Source organism: Rhamphochromis sp. 'chilingali' (genome assembly GCF_963969265.1).
Source record: "Rhamphochromis sp. 'chilingali' genome assembly, chromosome: 1".
Taxonomy (NCBI): Eukaryota; Metazoa; Chordata; class Actinopteri; order Cichliformes; family Cichlidae; genus Rhamphochromis; species Rhamphochromis sp. 'chilingali'.
In genome coordinates, this window is record NC_137929.1 from 9737317 (window position 1) to 9755583 (window position 18267).

At 46.7% G+C, this 18267-nt stretch overlaps 1 protein-coding gene across 3 annotated transcripts in view; it reads left to right on the forward strand.

Moving 5' to 3' along the window:
- The window catches only part of LOC308403400 (NACHT, LRR and PYD domains-containing protein 12-like), a 309314-nt gene that overhangs the window by 275117 nt on the left and 15930 nt on the right, over positions 1 to 18267 (forward strand). For all 3 annotated transcript variants that reach the window (XM_080892773.1, XM_080892774.1, XM_080892775.1), the window contains 2 exons: positions 9902 to 10099; positions 12258 to 12431. In XM_080892773.1, the coding sequence (XP_080748899.1) occupies positions 9902 to 10099; positions 12258 to 12431 (372 nt within the window). The remainder of the gene's footprint in view (positions 1 to 9901; positions 10100 to 12257; positions 12432 to 18267) is intronic.

An 18267-nucleotide genomic window follows, 5' to 3' on the forward strand; every position in this document is an offset into this window, starting at 1 on the left:
GTCAGCTGGTCCATGTGCAGCTGGCTGTGAGGCTCAGGGAGCGTCTACAAAGTGCAACACTGAAAGAACATCATCCATAAATCAATCAATCAATCAATCTTTATTTATAAAGCACTTTTCATACAGAGAAAATGTAGCACAAAGTGCTTTACATAGTTAAAAGCAGCCCACCCCACCCTCCAACTCACTCCCCACACTCTCAATACACATATATCCCCCCACCCACACACACATACACACACGCGCACACTTAAAGAGTAAAAATTGGGCTGGGCTCGCATGAGCCAAGTGAGGAAACACTATAACAGGGAGCCGTCTGCACCGGGAGCCGGTCACAGACCGCAGCCTCCAGGCTGGGCACACAGCAGGAGGGAGGCAAAGGAGCCCCCCAGCCAGGCTGAGAGGACCCCCAGAGACCCAGCAGCCACGGTCAATCACAGCCCCGGTGCAGAGAGCGCCCTCCGAGGAAACACTGGAGATATGACGCAATACGATATATACAGGGTAAAATGATAAAATAAATAAGAACAGGATACAATATAAATATAAATAGAGTAAGAAGATTAAAAATGAATAAGAATAAAATCAAAAAATATTAGGTAAAGCCTAAATTAATAATAGAATAACAGGATAGAATAAATAAGCATAAAATAAATAAATGCTAAGTAAAAGCTAAATTAAAAAGGTGGGTCTTGAGCCTGTTCTTAAAAACATGTACGTTCTCTGCGGCCCTGAGCTCCTCCGGCAGGCTGTTCCACAGACGAGGATCATACCTCTGAAAAGCTGCCTCTCCGTGAGTATGTGTCCTGACTTTAGGGACAATCAAAAGGCCAGTACCAGAGGACCTCAGGGTCCGTGAGGGTTCATATGGTAAAAGCAGATCTGAGAGATAAGAAGGCCCAAGACCAATAAGACATTTAAAAACCAATAAAAGAACTTTAAAATCGATCCTGAAACACACGGGGAGCCAATGCCGCGATTCTAAAACCGGTGTACTGTGGGCCCGCCCTCTGGTCTTCGTCAGCACACGAGCTGCCGAGTTTTGCAAGAGTTGTAAAGTTGAAATATTCTTCTTAGGAAGACCAGAGAGCAGGGCATTACAGTAATCAATGCGACTGGTAATAAAAGCATGCATCAGCATCTCTGTGTTGGCCCGAGAGAGAATAGGGCGGACTCTGGCTATATTTTTTAGATGATAAAATCCAATTTTGGTTACATGTTTAACATGTGGGATAAAACCAAGCTCAGAGTCAAAAATAACACCCAGGTTTTTCACTTGTAGTGAAGGACATAGTGAAAATGCCTCTAATTTAGACAAGAGTTTCTCTCTCTGAGCCTCAGGACCGACAATTAAAACTTCAGTTTTGTCCTGGTTAAGCTGTAAAAAGTTTTCTGCCATCCAAGATCGTATATCTAAGATACAGTTAAAAAGGGCATCCATTGGTCTGGTGTCATCAGGAGACACGGAGATGTACAGCTGCGTGTCATCAGCGTAACTGTGGAAGTTCACTCCATGCCTCCTGATGACACCGCCGAGAGGCAGCATATACAAATTAAAAAGTACAGGGCCTAGAACCGACCCTTGAGGCACACCACATGTCACTCTATGGATCTTAGAGGAGCATGTATCCATACTCACCATAAAAGATCTGTCAGAGAGATAGGAAGTGAACCAGTTGTGTACAGCACCAGAGTGTCACGAGTTGCTCTGAGGATCCACTCGCAGGACTCCGAAGTGTGTTGTAACAGAGACAGTTTATTCACAAAATCTTCACCAAGTGTATTTACAGTCAGTGCGAGGACAGTGCTATATACAAGATGTGCGAGGACGGGTTCCAGGGCTCCAGGGAAAACAAGGGAATCACACACACGCTCACGCCAACCTCTCTCCGTAGTGACCAGCCACCTCTTACACGCTCCACACAGGGAAACACGGGGACGGGTCCGGGGAATCTAGAACAGAGAGACAACGGTTACTTTCTGAGGCGGAAGTGTGGGAAACTAGGGCTTGACGTGTACTGACAGGAGTCTTCACAACAATCCAGCGTTGAACAGCTGATCTCCTCCTTCTGATATACCAGCTGGTCTGATGAGGCCCAGGTGTGCATGATCCGGGAGGGCGTGGGCCGAGAGCGTGAACCCGCCATGAGTTCCGCCCCGGCAAAACAGGGGAGGGGGAGAGAGATTGCTGATCAGTGCCTTGCCGACCCCGCAGGTCGTGACAGTACCCCCCCCCCCCCCCCCCCCCAACGGGAGCCCCCTGGCGACCCCCAGGCTTCCCAGGGTGAGCCTCATGGAACCGCCGAACCATGGCCCGGTCCAGCAGAGCCGCCCGCGGGACTCAAGAACGCTCCTCGACGCCATAGCCCCCCCAGTCCACAAGATACTGCAGGCCACGGCCCCGGCGCCTGACGTCCATAATCCGAGACACGGAGAAGGCCGGACGGCCAGCGACGACCCGGGCGGGCGGAGGGGGTCCGGAAGGAGGGCACAGAGGACTGGAACAGTGAGGTTTGATCTGCGAGACATGAAACACGTTGTGGATACGCATGGTCCTGGGGAGCTTGAGACGCACAGACACGGGGTTAACGATAGAGTCCACTTCGAACGGGCCAATGAAGGCGGGGGAGAGCTTTTGCGACTCCGTCCTGAGAGGCACATACCGGGTCGAGAGCCAAACCCTCTGTCCAGGTGAGTAGGCCGGCGCCAGGGACCTGCGGCGATCCGCCTGCCGTTTGTTCCGGTCCGCCGTGCGAAGAAGGGCAGCTCTAGTGGCCTGCCACGCGCGCCGACACCGCCGCAGGTGCTGCTGAACAGAGGGCACAAAGTGCTCACCTTCGATGGCAGGGAACAGGGGAGGTTGGTACCCCAGGGAGGCCTCGAACGGGGAGACACCTGTGGCCGACGAGGTAAGGCTATTGTGAGCGTACTCCACCCATGTCAGTTGCTCACTCCAGGTGGTCTGATTAGTGGACGTCAAGCAACGGAGAGCCGTTTTGAGTTCTTGGTTGGCCCGTTCCGCTTGACCGTTGGTCTGTGGATGAAAACCTGACGAGAGACTGACCTGGGCCCCCAAGGAGGCGCAGAACTCCTTCCAAACACGTGACGTGAACTGTGGGCCTTGGTCCGAGACCACTTCAGCAGGGATCCCGTGGAGGCGAAACACATGAGTTGACAGAAGCCGGGCGGTCTCCAGGGCAGTGGGGAGCTTGGGGAGAGCGACAAAATGGGCAGCTTTAGAGAAACGGTCGACAACAGTGAGGATGACTGTGTTACCTGATGACAGCGGAAGACCAGTGACAAAGTCAACCGCAATGTGGGACCAGGGGCGGCTTGGCGTAGGCAAGGGATGAAGTAGGCCGGCAGCAGGCTGGTTGACCGGCTTATTCTGGGCACAGGTTGGACAGGCAGCGATGAAGTCCTGGACGTCCTTGGCCAGTGTAGGCCACCAGGCGAACCGCTTGATGAAGGTGACGGTGCGATGAACGCCCGGATGACAGGTGAGTTTTCCGCCGTGGGCCCATTGTAACACTCGTGAGCGAACCAACGTGGGAACAAAGAGCAAACCCGGGGGACCAGTACCTGGATCCGGTTCCACCCGCTGGGCCTCCCGTATGGCAGACTCGATCTCCCATGACAGGGCTCCGATAACGCACGTGGGAGGGAGAATGGGAGCCTCACGGGTGGGGTCCTCTGAGGTGGTGAATTGGCGGGAAAGGGCATCGGGTTTCACGTTCCGGGTGCCGGGCCTGTAGGTGATGGTGAAGCAGAATCTGGTAAAGAACCCACCTGGCTTGTCGGGCATTTAGCCGTTTAGCCGACCGGATGTATTCGAGGTTCCTGTGGTCAGTCCATACCACAAAGGGTTCTGTTGCGCCCTCTAGCCAGTGGCGCCACTCCTCCAGGGCGAGTTTGATTGCCAACAGCTCCCTGTCCCCGATGTCGTAGTTCTGCTCTGCAGGAGAGAGACGACGAGAGAAGTAAGCACAAGGGTGGAGCTTACCGTCTAGTTGCTGGGAGAGGACTGCTCCGACCCCTACATCCGAGGCGTCCACCTCCACGATGAACTGCCGCTTGAGATCCGGTTGTCTGAGGATGGGCGCCGACGCGAAACGTTTCTTTAGCCGGGAGAAAGCCTCCTGAGCCTGATCATCCCAGCAGAAAGGCACCTTAGGGGAAGTTAAACGGGTTAATGGCAAAGCAATCTTGCTGTAGTCACGAATGAACCTCCGATAAAAGTTTGCAAAACCGAGGAACCGTTGAAGCTGCTTACGGTTAGGCGGCGTGGGCCAGTCTAAGACTGCTTGTACCTTAGCTGGATCAGTTCTTAAATCGCCCCGTTCGATGATGTAGCCCAAAAATGACACAGTACTCACATGAAACTCGCACTTCTCCCCTTTAACAAACAGCCGATTCTCCAGGAGGCGTTGCAGGACTTGTCTGACGTGATGTACATGATCCGGGAGAGAGCGGGAGAAGATGAGAATGTCGTCAAGGTACACAAACACAAAACGATCGATGAAATCTCGGAGGACATCATTGACTAGACTCTGAAAGACAGCCGGAGCATTAGTCAGTCCAAACGGCATGACCAAGTATTCAAAATGGCCCAGGTGCGTGTTGAAGGCCGTTTTCCACTCGTCACCCTCTCTCATCCTGACTAAGTGGTAAGCATTCCGCAGATCGAGCTTAGTAAAAATGGTCGCCCCCTGCAGGAGTTCGAAGGCGGAGGATAAGAGCGGCAGAGGGTATTTATTCTTAATGGTAATGGTATTGAGGCCTCGGAAATCAATACATGGCCGAAGGCTTTTATCCTTCTTAGTGACGAAAAAGAACAGCCACAGGGGATGAAGAGTGGCGAATCAGTCCATCAGCCAAGGATTCATTAATATACTTCTCCATGCATTCACGTTCAGGTTGAGAGAGACTGTATAAGCGACTAGTGGGAAGGGGTGCACCTGGGAGCAAATCAATACTGCAGTCGTACGGGCGATGAGGGGGAAGAGAGCGGGCGCGGTCCTTACAAAACACTTGCTTGAGATCATGATACTCTGATGGGATAGCTGAAAGGTCAAGGGGGTCGTGTGGTAGTGGTTTAGCTGCTTTAACGGGAGTAGCTGCTGTCAAACAGGTCATGTGACACTCCTCCCCCCACCCCAGAACCCTCACCTCCTTCCAGTCGAGCACGGGGTTATGCTGGCGTAACCACGGAAACCCTAGCACCAGGGGCGTGAGAGGGGCTTCAAAGACATAAAACTGCAGCAGTTCAGTGTGATTCCCAGACAGCGTTAGGGACACGGGTTCAGTAACATGAGTTATGTCAGGAAGACGTTGACCGTTTAAAGCAGTGACCTGCAACAAGTGGGGTAATGCCTGTGTGGGAATCTTAAATTTGAGAGCCAGGGAAGCATCTATGAAGCTCTGCTCCGCCCCAGAGTCAATCAGCGCCTGAAGAGAGTGAGAGGCAGAGTGGACAGTCACTTTAGCGGCTACCATGAAGCGTGGAGGAGAATGCGAAAAGGAGACCTCGCCCACCCGTATCCTCCTTTCTACCGGCGGGCGGGGTCTTTTGGCCGAGCAGGACAGACCTTGGCGAGATGGCCCTTGCGGCCGCAGTAAAAGCACTCACCGGATCGCCATCTATGTGCCCTCTCCTCCGGGGAGAGCTGGGAGCGTCCGATCTGCATGGGTTGCTCCTGCTCGTCGCCGCGGTCCGCTTCCCGATCGCTACTTCCGCTTCCGCCGGAAGCTGACTCTGCTCGCCCCAGAGGCCTCTGGGAACCGTAGTTGCTGGCGCGGTGACGCGCCCTCAAATGTTCATCTACCTTAACACATAAGGCGATCACCTCCGATAGAGTCTTGGGCAGCTCCCTCATTAACAGTTCGCCCTTAAGAACATCACAAACATTGTTCAATAAGGTACTTATCAGCGCAGGCTGCCCCCATCCCGTCTCCTCAGCCAGTGTCCAAAACTCCACAGAGAAGTCCGCCATACTCCGTCTTCCTTGTTTTAAGTTCAGCAAACGGTGGCCCGCTGCCTCAGCTCCGGTGCCCCTTTCAAACACACTTTTGAACTTTGAGAGAAAATCAGCATAGGTAATCTCCGGGCTAGTCCGTAATACTGCTTGAGCCCAGTTCAAGGCTTGACCGCGGAGTAACTGAACGAAAAAGGCTATCTTAGCTCCATCACTCTCATACGTTCGCCGCAGCTGCATAAATTGCAACGTAATCTGCGTTAGGAAACCAGCACACTTGTGGAACTCACCAGCGAATGGCTCCGGTGACGGTAGAGCTCGTTCCAGGGGTTCCGCGGAAGCGGGGGCTGGTGGCGTGGAGTGTTCCGGGGCTGGCGGCTGTGTGGGAGCAGACGAGGGAGGCATAGCGGGACCTGGCAGCGGAACGTGCTGAGCGAGAGCCTGAGTGAGTGCGATCAGCTGTTGGTTAATGTGTTGTAGCATCTGCTCGTGTCGCTCCAACATGACTTCGGGAGGAGGGGTGGGTTGTAGAGCCGAGTCCGCTGGATCCATAATATGGCTGGATTGTTACTGTCACGAGTTGCTCTGAGGATCCACTCGCAGGACTCCGAAGTGTGTTGTAACAGAGACAGTTTATTCACAAAATCTTCACCAAGTGTATTTACAGTCAGTGCGAGGACAGTGCTATATACAAGATGTGCGAGGACGGGTTCCAGGGCTCCAGGGAAAACAAGGGAATCACACACACGCTCACGCCAACCTCTCTCCGTAGTGACCAGCCACCTCTTACACGCTCCACACGGGTAAACACGGGGACGGGTCCGGGGAATCTAGAACAGAGAGACAACGGTTACTTTCTGAGGCAGAAGTGTGGGAAACTAGGGCTTGACGTGTACTGACAGGAGTCTTCACAACAATCCAGCGTTGAACAGCTGATCTCCTCCTTCTGATATACCAGCTGGTCTGATGAGGCCCAGGTGTGCATGATCCGGGAGGGCGTGGGCCGAGAGCGTGAACCCGCCATGAGTTCCGCCCCGGCAAAACAGGGGAGGGGGAGAGAGATTGCTGATCAGTGCCTTGCCGACCCCGCAGGTCGTGACACAGAGAGGCCCACCATGTGTTTCAGTCTGTTTAAAAGAATAGCGTGGTCTACTGTATCAAAGGCTGCGCTTAGATCCAGTAGCACCAGGACTGAGAGCTTTTGGGAGTCCCAGTTACATCTAAGATCATTTAAAACCTTTAGGAGAGCAGTCTCTGTGCTGTGGTTCACCCTAAATCCAGACTGGAATATCTCCAGGATCTGTCTATCATTGAGAAAATCAGTAATCTGAGTAAAAACAAGTTTTTCTAAGACTTTACTTAAAAATGGTAAGTTGGATACAGGTCTGTAGTTATTAAAATCATTACAATCCAAATTGCTCTTCTTCAGAAGGGGCCTCACCACCGCCGTTTTAAAGGCAGCAGGGAAGACACCCAACTGAAGAGAGCAATTCATCATGCATAAAAGCTCAGCCTCAAAAAATCCATAAAGTGTTTTAAAGAGTGAAGAAGGGATTGGATCTAAAAGACATGTGGTGGGTCTGACTGTGGAGAAAACTTTCTGAAGGTTCTCAGCATTAACCAGGACAAAGCTGTCCAGTGTCTCCTCAGGTACAATCGAGCCCTCAGATGTGTTTAAAATCATATCACGATTAGATAAAATATCAGATCTGATGGCGCTGATCTTTCCCCTGAAGTGGTCTGCAAACTGCTCACAGAGCGAGTCTGTGGGGGTTCTTTTGGAGCTTTTAAAATCAGGGTTAAATAAATGATCTATGGTGGAAAAGAGGACCTTGGGATTATTTTTGTTAATACTGATTATTTTGGCGAAGTATGAATTTCTTGACTTCCTTAATGTATTATTGTACATTTTAAGTTGCTCGCAAAATATTTGATGGTTGATAGTATTATTATTTTTCCTCCATCTCCTTTCTGCTGCCCTGCAATTTCTTTTGAGTTTTTTGACTTCTTTGTTTCTCCAGGGTGATGCATGTTTTACGTTAATCATTTTGGTGGTGAGTGGAGCAACGGAGTCAAGGCTTTTCTTCAGTTTGCTGTTGAAATAACTAAAAATCAAATCGCAGGGTGCAGGTAAAATCACAGGGGGGCATTCGACTAAAACCCTGGTAAAATTTGCAGCCACTTCAGAGGTTAGATAGCGCCTCCTCACAGTTCGCACTGAGGTCTCCCGCTGAATAAAACTGGTGATGTTAAAAAACACACAGTAGTGGTCAGAGACAGCCAAGTCAACAACAGAGGACACGCTGGTGGACAGCCCATGGGTGATGACCAGGTCCAGATTGTGTCCTCTGTTGTGAGTCGACTGCGTGACGTGCTGGATAAAATCCAAACAGTGAAGAATGTTTAAGAATTCTTTTGTTGCAGGGTCAGAAGGATTATCTATGTGCAGGTTAAAATCACCAGTTAAAATTATCATGTTATATTTTGAATGTATGTTTGTTAAAAATTCTGTGAATTCCTTGATAAAAGCAGCGCTGTCTTTAGGTGGTCTATAAATTGTGACAGATAAAACTGGAGGGCTGCTGAAAACAATAGCGTGGAATTCAAAAGTGGTAAAATGATCAAATAAAATTTGTTTGGTGGTGAGTGTGTTGTTGGCTAAAGATGCAGTCCCACCACCTCTCTTACCACTTCTAATAGAAAAATAGAAATTAAAATTTGGTGGGGAGGCCTCAGTGAGAACAACTGGTGCATCCGAACCCAGCCATGTTTCAGTTAAAAATAAACAGTCAAGTTTATTATCTAAAATTAAATCATTATTAATAAAAGACTTGTTCGACATTTAAAAGTGCCATACTGGTTGAGACTGGTGGATTTTTGACAATAGAGTTGAATGGATGTTGATATTTTTGAAGAGGCCGGAGGTTATTAATGTTTTTGGAGTTACTGGATTTATGATAATTCTGTTGCTCTCTGTTTGTGATTATGACGGGTATTGTGTTGACTGTGGGAGAGAAAGGTCCTAGTCCAGAGTTTTGTGTATTACTGTTAAAAGTGGAACAAATATAGGAGCTGGGACCAGGGGAACATCAGTCAGTGGCAGACGGATCAGCAGGTAATGTCAGTATTAATAATAATATTGAGTAATAACTGGACTCTCATACAGCGAGACTCAAATGCCTTTAAACATCAGCTTATCCTGCTGATCCAAGTCCAACACTGAGTTTGTAAAAACATGTTTGTCAATCATTTTGTTTGGTTTCTGAGGAAAATGATTCAATAACTTGCTGCTAATACACAACATTTCTTCATATTTCCTCATAAGCCTCTTTTGTCTGACCATTTGATCCCATTTGAATTTGCAATAAAGGATCCACAGAGTTTGGTGACAATAATGACAGTAGATGTTTGTGTGAAAGTGCTGGAAGCAAATGAGTGTGTGATGTTCTTTCAGTGTTGCACTTTGTAGACGCTCCCTGAGCACTGGTCTCACAGCCAGCTGCACATAGAGACCAGTGTTGTTAGTCCAGGTCAGAAGATGACTTGTTGGAATGAAAATGAGCTTGTAGTTTGTCTGCATTAATAATGTGACTGGAAAAAGGTGTTGGACTTCAAATATGTCCATTTCTTTCACACTTCACCTTTAAAAGTGAAGCCTTGTGGTTCCTGGAAGGAAAAACACGACTTTTTCAAGTCTTTGTCCTGTTTTTATGAGAAATGTACGACTTTAATGTGAAACATTCAGAGTTTTTTCTCTTGTTGTGTTTGTTTGAAGCTGCTTCCTGTTGGCTTCAGCTGTTTGGAGTTTCCATTTTCTAAACTTCTCCATTCTGAACCTTCTTCAGCTCTGAACAGATGATGAAACACTGAATGATTTCAAGCTCACACTTTGTCTAATAAACTTACATCTTTCATTCTTTATACAGATTGATGGACTGTGGTTTGTCAGAGATCAGCTGTGATTATCTGGCAGCAGCACTGAAGTCCAACCCCTCCCATCTGAGACAGCTGGACCTAAGTAATGACTCCTGGTGGTTGACTAACAAGAAAAAGCTGCAGGATTCAGGAGTGAAGCATCTGTGTGGTTTCCTGGAGAGTCCAGGATGTGGACTTGAAACTCTGGGGTCAGTCAGCATGTTTTAGTTGTGCTGAGATGAATATGATGTGAAAGTTGTGCTGACACTAAACTGCAGACATCAGGCTGATATTATACTGATCCACACTGAGGATCTTCATGGTAAAGTCTGTTTTCTTCTTCTCTGGTTTAGTCCATTGACTGCAGCAGAACAATGTTCACATTTCAAACAGTGATACTCAACGTATGGCCTGTGGCCCACACGCGGCCTGCCCACCTTTCCTGATTCAGAGAGAGGGGACCCTGATTAACTGTGTAGTGTTCTTCCTCACAGTTCTAAGTATCAGACACAACAATGAATAATCCACAGCTGACTGTCTTTAGCAGGTCAAAGGTCACGGCACACAGCAGACAGTGGGAAATATTATAATTCTGATCATTTATCAGCACATATCCATATGTATAAAAACAAAGCTGACACTGTGAGACTTGATCAGAGGTGTGATCATCACAGCAGAGGCCTTTGTGTCAAAGTCACTGAGGATCAAACAGAAACACATGAAGCAGATTTTCCTGTTCTGGCTTTTTATAGCAGATAACCTTCAAAATATTCTGCAGTCCATCAAAAACTGAAGCAAACCATGAATCAACATGTGAACATGAGCTGATGCTGCTGAAGTGAAGCAAAGTTACAGAAGTTTGATTACAGACACAGCTGAGAGTTTGTAATCTTTCATCATTTTAAAAGGTTTAAATTTCTTCAGTATTGAACAGCAGAAATGAGGCGTTGTTTTCGGAGGCCGACAGCAGTGAACACAACAGCAGACTGGTGCGTAATAAGCAGTGTATATTGCAGGAAACAGGTTTTTGAAGGTAAACTGTTCTTGAAGTACACTGTGAGAGAGAGAGAGCTGTGCAGGAAGTAAAGGTCAAAGTCAGAGAGAATTCATGACGATGTTCATCAAACGTAAAGCGTAGTTTGGATCTTCTTCTGCTGCTGGTTCAGTCAGTTTTGGTTGGAGACAGATGAAACCTGCAGCTTCAGGATCTGTGAGCTGTCCACTTTCAGCCCCGACGGCGTGTCCGTGTACGTGCCGTAGAGTGAACGATCCACGCTCTGTGTTTCCATCTTTGTGTGTTTAGCTGCTCTCATTTACTGTTTTATCTGTTTGGTTGTTGTTGAAATACTTTTGGGAGCTTTAACCTGAGATTCTGGCAAAATACATTTATATTAAAAATCGATTCAGGATTGAATGAATCAACATCGCTTTATTCAAATTAAAACCATTTAATTAGGAAAATCCATTTTTTTACACCCGCCTCTAATGCTGGGTAATGTCAGCTGGTCCATGTGCAGCTGGCTGTGAGGCTCAGGGAGCGTCTACAAAGTGCAACACTGAAAGAACATCATCCATAAATATTGAGTAATAACTGGACTCTCATACAGCGAGACTCAAATGCCTTTAAACATCAGCTTATCCTGCTGATCCAAGTCCAACACTGAGTTTGTAAAAACATGTTTGTCAATCATTTTGTTTGGTTTCTGAGGAAAATGATTCAATAACTTGCTGCTAATACACAACATTTCATCATATTTCCTCATAACCCTCTTTTGTCTGACCATTTGATCCCATTTGAATTTGCAATAAAGGATCCACAGAGTTTGGTGACAATAATGACAGTAGATGTTTGTGTGAAAGTGCTGGAAGCAAATGAGTGTGTGATGTTCTTTCAGTGTTGCACTTTGTAGACGCTCCCTGAGCACTGGTCTCACAGCCAGCTGCACATAGAGACCAGTGTTGTTAGTCCAGGTCAGAAGATGACTTGAAGGAATGAAAATGAGCTTGTAGTTTGTCTGCTTTAATAATGTGACTGGAAAAAGGTGTTGGACTTCAAATATGTCCATTTCTTTCACACTTCACCTTTAAAAGTGAAGCCTTGTGGTTCCTGGAAGGAAAAACACGACTTTTTCAAGTCTTTGTCCTGTTTTTATGAGAAATGTACGACTTTAATGTGAAACATTCAGAGTTTTTTCTCTTGTTGTGTTTGTTTGAAGCTGCTTCCTGTTGGCTTCAGCTGTTTGGAGTTTCCATTTTCTAAACTTCTACATTCTGAACCTTCTTCAGCTCTGAACAGATGATGAAACACTGAATGATTTCAAGCTCACACTTTGTCTAATAAACTTACATCTTTCATTCTTTATACAGATTGATGAACTGTGGTTTGTCAGAGATCAGCTGTGATTATCTGGCAGCAGCACTGAAGTCCAACCCCTCCCATCTGAGACAGCTGGACCTGAGCCTGAACAAGCTGCAGGATTCAGGAGTGAAGCATCTGTGTGGTTTCCTGGAGAGTCCAGGATGTGGACTTGAAACTCTGAGGTCAGTCAGCATGTTTTAGTTGTGCTGAGATGAATATGATGTGAAAGTTGTGCTGACACTAAACTGCAGACATCAGGCTGATATTATACTGATCCACACTGAGGATCTTCATGGTAAAGTCTGTTTTCTTCTTCTCTGGTTTAGTCCATTGACTGCAGCAGAACAATGTTCATGTAACCCTCTCAAGGTTATCCACTGCTGTTCAAGCCAGTGATTTAATGTTTAATGTATGCAGTACTAATTCTATCCAACAGGGGGCAGTGATGGCGCTATAGTTTCCTGCGCTGCGTTATGCGGCAAGAAGAAGAGCTGCAGCGGAGCAGATAGCCAGCAAGCTAGAAGAAGAACACACAGAGCGCATGGAGTACCGAAGAGAATAAAAATCTTTCTTCTAAGTGTTAAGGTTTTTATAGTTATAGACTATTAGGATTTGCTTACCACGCATCCCTTTTTTTTCCCAGTTGTTTTTTACTGTGTTGAGACATAGTGCGAGAGACAGTTGCTGGATACTCGATCGGCGATTGGAAGGCGAATCCAGTGGGGTTTTTTCCAGAGACTTATCGCTCCACCCAGGACGGCGAACGAGGATTTTACTCATCTTTGCAGATAAGCACTGGGCTTATTCACACACACACACTACCCGGGTAGATTGACAAAGTTTTTCTCAGAGCTCTGAATTTATTTTATTATTATTCTTTTTTTACTTCGACACCATATTTTACTTTTTTCCCTTTCCTCACCAAACCAGAGTGGTTGGTGGAGGTAGAACTGTGACAAGAGACATAAATGGACTAATATGGAAACTGAACTGACTGATTGAAGGGGGGATTATATTGGGTTTTTGTCTCATAATTGTTGTTAACATTCTGCATATTATTGAAGTTGCTGATGAGACTGTTATGTGTTGTGTTGTAATAAATGCCATAGAGTGTTCTCTACAAGACAGCATAAGGAAGTGTTCTAGTTTTCTTGTTCCTCTTCTCCTCATTGAAAGTACCTAGAATATCCATGTCCCTAAGTTAATCAATTACGGGATCGATTACAAAAGTTGGCGAGCCAGGCCAGGAGGAGTAGATGGAAAATTAGTTTGAAAACACTTCCATTTAGCTGATTTTTGTAAGTCTTTGTTTAAAATTTCACAGCTGTTGATTATTAAGTGTTACCGTTTTTCACAATGTATGCAGAACAGGAATATGGTACTGATATGAAGAAGTGTGTATACATTGAAGGAATTACAGCAAAAACTACTGATGATCAAATTACTGAATTTTGTATGCAATTTGGCAGTGTTGACAAAGTACTTAGAGTAAGACAGACAGGGCAAGGTACTGGTGTTAAAGCCCTGGTGGAGTTTGAATCTGAAGAAACTGCCATAAAGTTGGCTTCCACCCTCCCTCTGTACCTTCCCAGCGTTTCGAACCCAGACATTATGTGGCGTGTAGATGGTGCCTGTAAAACTGCTCAGTCTTCAAAGACAATGTCACCCACACTTTGCCCACGCCAACAAAGTGACAGTTCGGGCTCAGAAAATGAACCAGATTCTGATAATAGTTGGACACCCCTGCTACGTAGACAGACTGCAAAGAATAAAGAGATTGAAGAGGTTGTAGCCGAAACCGCTTCTAAAGTAAAAGGACAGAGAATGGTCTCCAAGCCAACTCACCCTGTCTCTCAACTAACATTAGACAGTGATGTGTACAACCCTCCTGAAGTCCAAAAGATAATCGTGGAGCATGTCATCAAAAGCGATGCCCCTCCCACTCCAAGTCAGGGCTCTAAAGGTCTTCGCCCATTTTCAGGAAGAGTTCCTAAACCCCAAAATGAAGTAGATTTTGAGACACGGTCACTTCATGTGGAACTCATGATTCAAGATAATCTCCCACTTGATGTACAACGCCGTAAGATTCTTGAGAGCTTACTCTCCCCAGCTTCTGACTTGGTGAGGCAGCTTGGCCCACATGCAGCTCCTCGTGAATATGTCAAGCTTCTTGGCTCAGCTTATGGATTAGTTGAGGATGGGGAAGAAATTTTCGCAAGGTTTCTGAATACCCACCAGAACACAGGGGAAAAGGCATCTGAGTATCTTCAGCGGTTGCAGGTGTTGCTCACCACAGCTGCACAGAGGGGAGGTGTGAGGAGTTCAGAGACTGGGAAACACTTGCTGAGACAGTTTCGCCGCGGCTGCTGGGATCAGTCCCTCATCTTAGCATTGCAGTCTGAACTGAATTCAGATACAGCTACTGATTTCTCTGATTTTCTTCTACAGTTACGGACTGAAGAAGATAGAAGGGCTGCAAAATTTGATCGAATGAACCGTCATTTAGGGGGTGTAAAAGCTAAATCATCCGTACACATGCAGCTGGTCCCAGACATGTCTTCCATGCATGATGAGAATACCAGTGTACTTCAGACATACATCACTGAAACAGAGGATTTGAGGAGGCAGGTAACTGAGTTAAAAATGCAACTTAACAAAAAGAAAGAGCAAAGGAAACAAAAACATGCTGAAAAGAGAAATCCCACCCTAAATGCCTCCGCTAGTATAACTCCAGTTGCAGTACAAGCCCAACAAATGGCACCTAAACCCAGACCAAAACCTTGGTTCTGTTTCAAGTGCGATAATGATGGACATATAGCCAGAGAGTGTGAAGGTCCTCCAAATAAGATCTTGGTTGATCAGAAATACAAGGAGTTGAGGGAGAGGCAAAGAGAGTGGGAAGCCAAATATGGTCATTTAAACTGGACCGGGTCGCAGTGGAGGGACTGACTGCACCCAAGAATGAGCCAGGATGTCCCATAAGATTTCAGGACAAGGAAAAAGTCACATGTGAAAGCCATTCCCAAGCCCAATTACTCTGTGACTGTCTTCCAAAAAGGCTTATTGGCCCAAAGTGTACTGCAGCAGTCTCCATTGAAGGGAGTCAGTGTAACAGTCTACTTGATTCAGGTTCCCAAGTAACTACAGTATCAAAGTCCTTTTATGACAGGAACCTTTCCAGTCAGAAAATCTTTCCCATCCAGGATCTGCTGGACATTGAAGGTGCTGGTGGTCAGGAAGTGCCTTATCTGGGATACATATCCACAACCATCCATTTCCCTGAAAGTGTCATGGGGAAATCAGCTGAAGTTGACACGCTTATTCTTGTAGTTCCTGATCACAGGACAAACATGGAAGTGCCCTTGCTGATAGGGACTAATACCCTGGATATTTTGTATGAAACAGTTGGCTTAGGAAAAGCTCAGCCAAATCATGTCTTACAGGAAAAAAACATCCATCACTCTCCACTGGTGAAGCATCTCTATCACGGGTTCAAAACCCGTCAAGACAATGGCAGAGTGGGGAAAGTGAAGCTGCAGAGCAAAAAGTGCATTACTGTTCCTGCAGGGAAAAAAATGGCCTTGAATGGATATGCAAGGAAGGTCACAACAACATCTGACACAACCCTGATGGTTGAGCCTCTAGAGTCAACCTTACCTGGTGGGCTCTTGTTTTGCAGTTCTGTAATGACACGGCCTTTATGTTCATCATTTAAGGTCCCGGTTCTAGTTAAAAATGACACAGCACATGATATTAAAATACCTGCTGGCCAGGTTATTGCAGAACTCATCCTTCCAAAAGCTGTATCATCCTTGACTGAAAGAACTGTCAAAACTCTGTCAGGTGACCAATATCCGTCGGTTCCAGCTACAGCTGCATGCAACTCTGTATCGGTGTCTGACACAGGAACACTCACCTTTGACTTTGCTGAGTCAAGCTTGTCTGAGGAGTGGAAAGAGAGAATAACAAAGAAATTAAACTCAGTTCCTGAAGTTTTTGCTCTTCATGATCTCGACTATGGCCACACTACTCAGATTAAGCACAGAATTCGACTCTCAGACCCATCTCCATTTAAACAAAGGCCCAGACCCATCCATCCTTCTGACTACGAGGCAGTCAGACTACATTTAAGAGAGCTTCAAGATGCGAACATCATACGTGAGTCAGAGAGCCCCTATGCCTCTCCCATTGTTGTGGTCAAGAAAAGAAATGGCAACATCAGATTATGCGTAGATTATCGCAAACTGAACAGTAAGACCATCAAAGACGCCTACGCTTTGCCCAACATTGAGGAATCTTTCTCGGCTTTGACTGGGTCCAAGTGGTTCTCCATCCTGGATCTGAAATCCGGCTATTATCAAGTGGAAGTCGAGGAAGAAGACAAATGTAAGACTGCTTTCGTGACACCCATGGGATTCTGGGAGTTTAACAGAATGCCCCAAGGAGTGACAAATGCTCCCAGTACCTTTCAGAGAGTCATGGAAAAGTGTATGGGTAGCATGAATTTGAGTGAAGTCTTGGTTTTTCTTGATGATGTCATCGTTTTCTCTGCGACACTTGAGGAGCATGAGGAACGACTGCTGAAGGTCCTCCACAGGATGAAAGAATTTGGTTTAAAGTTGTCGCCAGAGAAATGCCAGTTCTTCAGGACATCTGTCCAATATCTCGGCCATGTTATATCCTCAGAAGGGGTCAAAACAGATCCAGCAAAAATAGCTGCCCTCACTACCTGGCCAAGACCAGCTAACATCAAGGAGCTCAAGTCTTTCCTTGGGTTCGCTGGATATTATAGGAGGTTTATAAAAGACTATTCCAAGATCGCAAGACCCCTTAATGACTTAACAGCTGGTTACCTCCCACCAAAGAGAAAATCCAGTCTGTCTGGCCGAACCCATAAGGTTTCTACAAGTGTGGATCTCAAAAAGCCATTTAATGGCAATTGGACCCCAGCCTGTGAAGACGCTTTTAAGACATTGATTCACAAGCTCACAACAGCCCCTGTTCTTGGGTTTGCCGATCCTAAGAAATATTATATTGTGCATACTGATGCAAGCACCCATGGACTCGGTGCAGCCTTATATCAAGAACAGGAGAGCAAGTTGAGGGTCATTGCCTATGCCAGTAGGGGCCTCTCCAGGTCCGAGCAAAGGTACCCTGCACACAAGCTTGAGTTCTTGTCTCTGAAGTGGGCCGTCACCGAGAAGTTTTTTGACTATCTCTATGGAGCAAAATTTACAGTGGTGACAGACAATAACCCACTCACATATGTCTTAACCTCTGCGAAGTTGGACGCAGTAGGTCATCGTTGGTTGGCAGCTCTTTCCAGTTTTGATTTTGACATCCAGTATAGAGCTGGGAAGAACAACCAAGATGCTGACGGGCTTTCCAGACGTCCGCATCCACATGACTGTGATGCCTCTGATCAGAGTCCTACTGATGAGGAAAATCGCATTGAAAGCTTTATTGCACAGCTCTTACACCGCAACAAAGGGGCCGATTTTCCAACTGAGGCAGTAAAGGCAGTATGCGAGAGACATCAGTGTTCTTCAACTCTCGAGGAGGAGGCAGCGGTGCCATCGCCTGCACGAGTAGAATGTTTGGCTATTGGAACCTCTGCAATACCAGCAGATTTCTGTCAAACTGATGTAGCTGGGTCATGCCCCCTGTCGCAAATGTCTCTTCCCGATTGGGCACGTGAGCAGAAATCAGATCCAGTCGTCAGCAGAGTAATGACTCTTGTACTTGCCGGAAAACGTCTCTCCTACAAGGCAAGACGGCACGAAGACAGAGAAGTTCAGTTAATGACAAGAATAATGGATCAGTTAGTTGTAATGGATGAGGTCTTATACCGAAAACGCATCATTCAAGGGGAACCCATGTATCAGCTCGTTCTTCCGCAAAGTTACAGAGAAGTTGCCCTTGACCAGCTCCACAATGCTGTGGGCCATCTGGGTGTTGATAGGACTCTGGACTTAGTCCGAGCTCGGTTCTATTGGCCCCGCATGACCATCGATGTAA